Raw genomic sequence first — 6308 nt, 5'->3', positions numbered from 1 at the left:
GCAGGTGTGAACTTAGCCTTATTGATACATCCATCATAGCATATAGCACACTGCCCAGGGCACCATCCACTCTCTATACCTCATTACTACTTTGCTGTTACTTTCTTGCTCTATGTCACATTTCCCTTTCCCTGCTGATTGTCTCCATTTCCCATGGCGCTGTTGATGGTGCTGGTGCCGGAGCTGCCGTGAGGGGGGGCGGCCGCCAGGTGGCGCTGCGCGCTCTGTTCCCCTCCGCTCCGCAGTGAAGGGGGCTGAGAAAGTTTCGGCAGAGGAGGCAGCAGCAGCTCCGACCCCTCACAGTCTCCATCAGCAGAGAGGCGGTGTGCAGCCCCCGGAGCTCTGCAAGCTGCCCGCACCCGAGCAGGGCATCCCAGGGGCCACAGGGACCCAGAATTCCGGCTCTGCGGAGGATTTGTGGCAGGATCCCAGGGATGTGCCCGGGCAGGCAGCGGCGGGGATGCGCCTGGTCCTCCATACTGGTCCTGGTGCTGCTGGACATTGGGAGACACCGGGCTGAAGGTAAGACCTGCACCCCTGGTGGTGTGGGGGCAGAGGGGGCCATTCACATATGGACTGTCCTATGTTACAGGGTCATTCATGTGACGTGTGGAGGGATTACCTATCTGTGGAAGTGGGGGGCTGTGCTATATTTCAGGGGTCAGTCTCATGGCTGGCTGTGTGGGGGTTAACTACAGACAGAAGTGGACTGCCCTGTTCTAAAGGGGTCATCCAAAAGATAGGACATGTGAGGGTTAATCCTGCAGAGAAGTGTAATGCCCTGCATTTAAGGGGTCAGTCAGTTATGATTGGACATGTGGGGGTTAATTTCATATAGAAGTGGAAGGTCCTGTATGACTGGACATGGGGGGGGGGGGGGGCACTAAAAAGTGTACAGTAGTGTAATAAAGGGGTCAGGTGTGGGGGAGGGGCACCTACATAAAGTAGTGGACAGTCCCATACAAAAGGGAAAGAGTACCTATATGAGTACACAGTTAGGACATGTTGGGGCCACTTACCTATATGAGTACAAGGTTAGGACGTGTGGGGGCCACTTACCTATATGAGTACACAGTTAGGACGTGTTGGGGGCCACTTACCTATATAAGTACACGGTTAGGACTTGTTGGGGGCCACTTACCTATATGAGTACAAGGTTAGGACGTGTGGGGGCCACTTACCTATATGAGTACACAGTTAGGACGTGTTGGGGGCCACTTACCTATATGAGTACACAGTTAGGACATGTTGGGGCCACTTACCTATATGAGTACACGGTTAGGACGTGTGGGGGCCACTTACCTATATGAGTACACAGTTAGGACATGTTGGGGCCACTTACCAATGAGTACACGGTTAGGACATGTTGGGGCCACTTACCTATATGAGTACACGGTTAGGACGTGTTGGGGGCCACTTACCTATATGAGTACACGGTTAGGACGTGTTGGGGGCCACTTACCTATATGAGTACACGGTTAGGACATGTTGGGGCCACTTACCTATATGAGTACACGGTTAGGACGTGTTGGGGGCCACTTACCTATATGAGTACACGGTTAGGACGTGTGGGGGCCACTTACCTATATGACTACACGGTTAGGACGTGTGGGGGCCACTTACCTATATGAGTACACAGTTAGGACATGTTGGGGCCACTTACCTTTGAGTACACAGTTAGGACGTGTTGGGGGCCACTTACCTATATGAGTACACGGTTAGGACATGTTGGGGCCACTTACCTATATGAGTACACAGTTAGGACGTGTTGGGGGCCACTTACCTATATGAGTACACAGTTAGGACATGTTGGGGCCACCTACCTATATGAGTACACGGTTAGGACGTGTGGGGGCCACTTACCTATATGAGTACACAGTTAGGACATGTTGGGGCCACTTACCAATGAGTACACGGTTAGGACATGTTGGGGCCACTTACCTATATGAGTACACGGTTAGGACGTGTTGGGGGCCACTTACCTATATGAGTACACGGTTAGGACGTGTTGGGGGCCACTTACCTATATGAGTACACGGTTAGGACATGTTGGGGCCACTTACCTATATGAGTACACGGTTAGGACGTGTTGGGGGCCACTTACCTATATGAGTACACGGTTAGGACGTGTGGGGGCCACTTACCTATATGACTACACGGTTAGGACGTGTGGGGGCCACTTACCTATATGAGTACACAGTTAGGACATGTTGGGGCCACTTACCTTTGAGTACACAGTTAGGACGTGTTGGGGGCCACTTACCTATATGAGTACACGGTTAGGACATGTTGGGGCCACTTACCTATATGAGTACACAGTTAGGACGTGTTGGGGGCCACTTACCTATATGAGTACACAGTTAGGACATGTTGGGGCCACCTACCTATATGAGTACACGGTTAGGACGTGTGGGGGCCACTTACCTATATGAGTACACAGTTAGGACATGTTGGGGCCACTTACCTATGAGTACACGGTTAGGACATGTATGGACATTGTGTGTGACCCCCCCGATCATGTAGCTGGGGCTGGGGGGTTACATTGTCCAGTGCCGGACATTATACATCTATTATGATTCACGCACTTTATAATTCACATCTGCATATTAATAATGTGCAACAACTTGTTACAACCTGGGCTCCAAACGGCAGACGCCCTGGGGCCCCGAGGTGCACTCGTCTGGCAGTGAACATTTCTATGTAATTGCGGTAATCACTCTATAAGTTGTCGTGTTATTTATGTATCTGACTCCAGTTCTGGGTGAGGCTTGAAGCCTTGGCCAAAGAGCTTGCAATCTATAGAGCGATGGATGGGGCTGTGGTCCTGTGGACTGGACATTGGTGGGATCTTGTGTCCGCGTACAACATTTATCGTAACCGTTGTGTCACCAAATCTACAGTGGATTCCGCCTGTCAACTGATGGATTCCACGATCTTGCTGATGAGTGGATACATTGGTAACAATGTTGCCATTGATTAGCCGCGCCCCTTTAGAAAACACATGTGGCAGATGTTCTGACCGCCATATTTTCTCACAACTTTTTTCTCGCCCATCCGTTTTTTGTTTTTTTTTCTTGCTTTAGGGCTCATGCACACGACCGTTGTCGGCTAAGGCCCGTATTACGGCTCGCTTTCAGCGGTTTGTGCACCGTTTGTTCACTTGATTGGGTCCGCAATCCGGAAAGTGCCGCGGCACGGAACCCCATGGAAGCACTACAGAGTTTCTGTACCACGAAAAAGGAGAACTTGTCGTTTTTTTTGCGCTGCGGACGGATCACGGACCCATTCAAGTTGCAGTTTTGGAGCCAAACACATGAATGGACACAAAAGCGGAGACGTATCAGTCTGTCCGTCATTTGGACCCGCTCCTGGCTTTGGCCTCGTCATAGGTGTTGAGAGATGCAGCGTCCCTGTGTTCTGGGGGTTCAGGAGGTACGAGGCCCCCGACGCCTCCTCACATCAGCGGACATTTATAACAGTCCATGTGCTTTTCATCTGCTCCAGTCTGAACGGTGCTTGTGGTGACAGATAGAGGTGTGGGTATCCTGCACGGCCGCAGATAACCTTTTAGGGGTTGTCAGCGGTAACGCGGCAGATAACCTTTTAGGGGTTGTCAGCGGTAACGCGGCAGATAACCTTTTAGAGGATTGTCAGCGGTAACGCGGCAGATAACCCTTCAGGAATACATGGCGGTTAATGAGGAGGGCGATGAATGCGCTGAAGTGGACACCATTGTAATGCGTAGCTAATGGGGATGTGGTAGATCTGGGGAAAAGCTAATAGAAAGATCCCGGGCATTTCTTCTGGCCCTGCAGGGGGCAAAGAGGCACAAAGAGCCCTTGTGACCCTGGCGGGGTTGGCCTTTGAAGGCTGCTTCATTAATCTGCATGGAACAGCTGTCCAGGGCCTGAGGGGTTAAACCACAATCCACTCTGTAAAAAGCCAATCTGGGGGCGTCGCCACCCGCCCTATAGGTTGCCAGTGCCAGCTAGAATCGTCTTGTATCCGCTCCTGGGAAAGCTGGGTGTATCCGCTCCTGGGAAATATGGCGGCCGGTACAGTGTGCACCTGGGTTATCACTCAGCTTTTCTAGAGTCCTGGATAGAAATCTGGAGGCGAGGGGTAAGGTATACCCAGGCCATCACTAGAGGTTGTCACCCAGCTTTCCTGGCTTCCTCAGAGGTGCGGCGGTTTTGCCGTTCAGGCGTCTGGCAAAGCCAAGTGACAACCCCTGTAGGTGCTGCAATGGTGACTCTAAGGGTTGTCAGACAGATATTGATGACCTCCAGACATGATTGCAGTATGATTTATAGGTTTGATATAATATTACCGCCACGCGGTGACCCCACACCGAGCCCCCATTCCCAAACACAGGGCAGAATTTATGTTATGGGATTGTCCATGTGCTAAGTTGTATGTCTGCACTAAGCCCCCTGTTTATGAGACGTCAGCGTAAAACACACACCAGGTGATTGATCACGGCCGCGGTGTATACCCGCAGCGCCACCGTGTTACCTGGTTTAAACTTTATTTGGGTTTTTTGAAGAAGTTAGTGTTTTTTTCTGTATGTGGAGATAAGTTATCTGTGACACACACCGGTGGCCGCTTATCTGCCCACTTCTAGACCAGTGACCTTTGTTTAAGCCTGATTAATGGCTGTATCTTTAGTAATGAGTCGCCCTCTCATATCTGGGTCCATTTTAGAAACTGAGCCTTAACAGGGCGGCGAAGACTGGTTACTGCCACCGGGCAGGGCAGGAAAATTAGGAAAAGTCAAGCTAATCCGCAGCAAATACTTATGTGTTAACCCCCTGTACCTGCATTGTCTCCTGTGCATTGTGAGAATTATCTGTAGACCACCTTCTTCATACTGAGGATTCAGTGTAATGTGTTGGGCACCTTGCTAAGAGGCCCAGTACAAAACTATTAGGCACTGGTACTACTGCAGTACTGCCTTCATGCCTCTTCCTGTAGTTGAAATGTACATGCATAGTACTGCTTACCTGTAAATTGTATAGGTACATGTAGTACTGCCTCCTGTCTCTCCCTGTTTATGATGTAGAAACAGATAGTACGGCCCCCTGTCTCTCTATATAAATGATGTAGGTACAGATAGTACTGCCTCTCTGTCTCTCCCTGTAAATGATGTAGGTACAGATAGTACTGCCACGCTGTCTCTCCCTGTAAATTATATAGGTACATGTAGTAATGCCTCCTGTATCTGCCTGTAAATGATGTAGGTACAGATAGTAATGCCTCTCTGTCTCTCCCTGTAAATGATGTAGGTACAGATAGTACTGCCTCCCTGTCTCTCCCTGTAAATCATATAGGTACATGTAGTACTGCCTCTCTGTCTCTCCCTGTAAATGATGTAGGTACAGATAGTACTGCCTCGCTGTCTCTCCCTGTAAATGATATAGGTACATGTAGTAATGCCTCCTGTATCTGCCTGTAAATGATGTAGATACAGATAGTACTGCCTCTCTGTCTCTCTTTATAAATGATGTAGGTACAGATAGTACTGCCTCCCTATCTCTCCCTGTAAATGATGTAGGTACAGATAGTACTGCCTCGCTGTCTCTCCCTGTAAATAATATAGGTACATGTAGTACGGCCTCCTGTATCTGCCTGTAAATGATATAGGTACAGATAGTACTGCCTCCCTGTCTCTCCCTGTAAATCATGTAGGTACAGATAGTACTGCCTCCCTGTCTCTCCCTGTAAATGATGTAGGTACAGATAGTACTGCCTACCTGTCTCTCTCTGTAAATGATGTAGGTACAGATAGTACTGCCTCCCTGTCTCTCCCTGTAAATGATATAGGTATATGTAGTACTGCCTCCCTGTCTCTCTGTGTAAATGATGTAGGTACATGTAGTACTGCCTCCTGTATCTGCCTGTAAATGATGTAGGTACAGATAGCACTGCCTCCCTGTCTCTCCCTGTAAATGATGTAGGTACAGATAGTACTGCCTCCCTGTCTCTCTATATAAATTCTGTAGGCACAGATAGTACTGCCTCCCTGTCTCTCTATATAAATTATGTAGGTGCAGATAGTACTGCCTCCCTGTCTGTCCCTGTAAATGATGTAGGTACAGATAGTACTGCCTCCCTGTCTGTCCCTGTAGATGATGTAGGTACAGATAGTACTGTCTCCCTGTAAATGCTGTAGGTACAGTTAGTACTGCCTCCCTGTCTCTCTATATAAATGATGTAGGTACAGATAGTACTGCCTCCCTGTCTCTCCCTGTAAATGATGTAGGTACAGGTAGTACTGCCTCCCTGTCTCTCTATATAAATGATGTAGG

The 6308-nt window shown here is 49.2% G+C and overlaps 1 protein-coding gene across 3 annotated transcripts in view; it reads left to right on the top strand.

Moving 5' to 3' along the window:
- Positions 1–273: 273 nt before the first annotated feature.
- Positions 274–6308, top strand: part of ROR1 (receptor tyrosine kinase like orphan receptor 1) — a 220298-nt gene continuing 214263 nt past the window's right edge. For all 3 annotated transcript variants that reach the window (XM_040407574.1, XM_040407575.1, XM_040407573.1), the window contains exon 1: positions 274–522. In XM_040407574.1, the coding sequence (XP_040263508.1) occupies positions 435–522 (88 nt within the window). In that variant the 5' untranslated portion in view covers positions 274–434. The remainder of the gene's footprint in view (positions 523–6308) is intronic.

This window comes from Bufo bufo, chromosome 9 (assembly GCF_905171765.1).
Source record: "Bufo bufo chromosome 9, aBufBuf1.1, whole genome shotgun sequence".
NCBI lineage: Eukaryota > Metazoa > Chordata > Amphibia > Anura > Bufonidae > Bufo > Bufo bufo.
The sequence above is the reverse complement of the archived record's forward strand: the minus strand, read 5'-3'. Positions and strand labels throughout refer to the sequence as shown.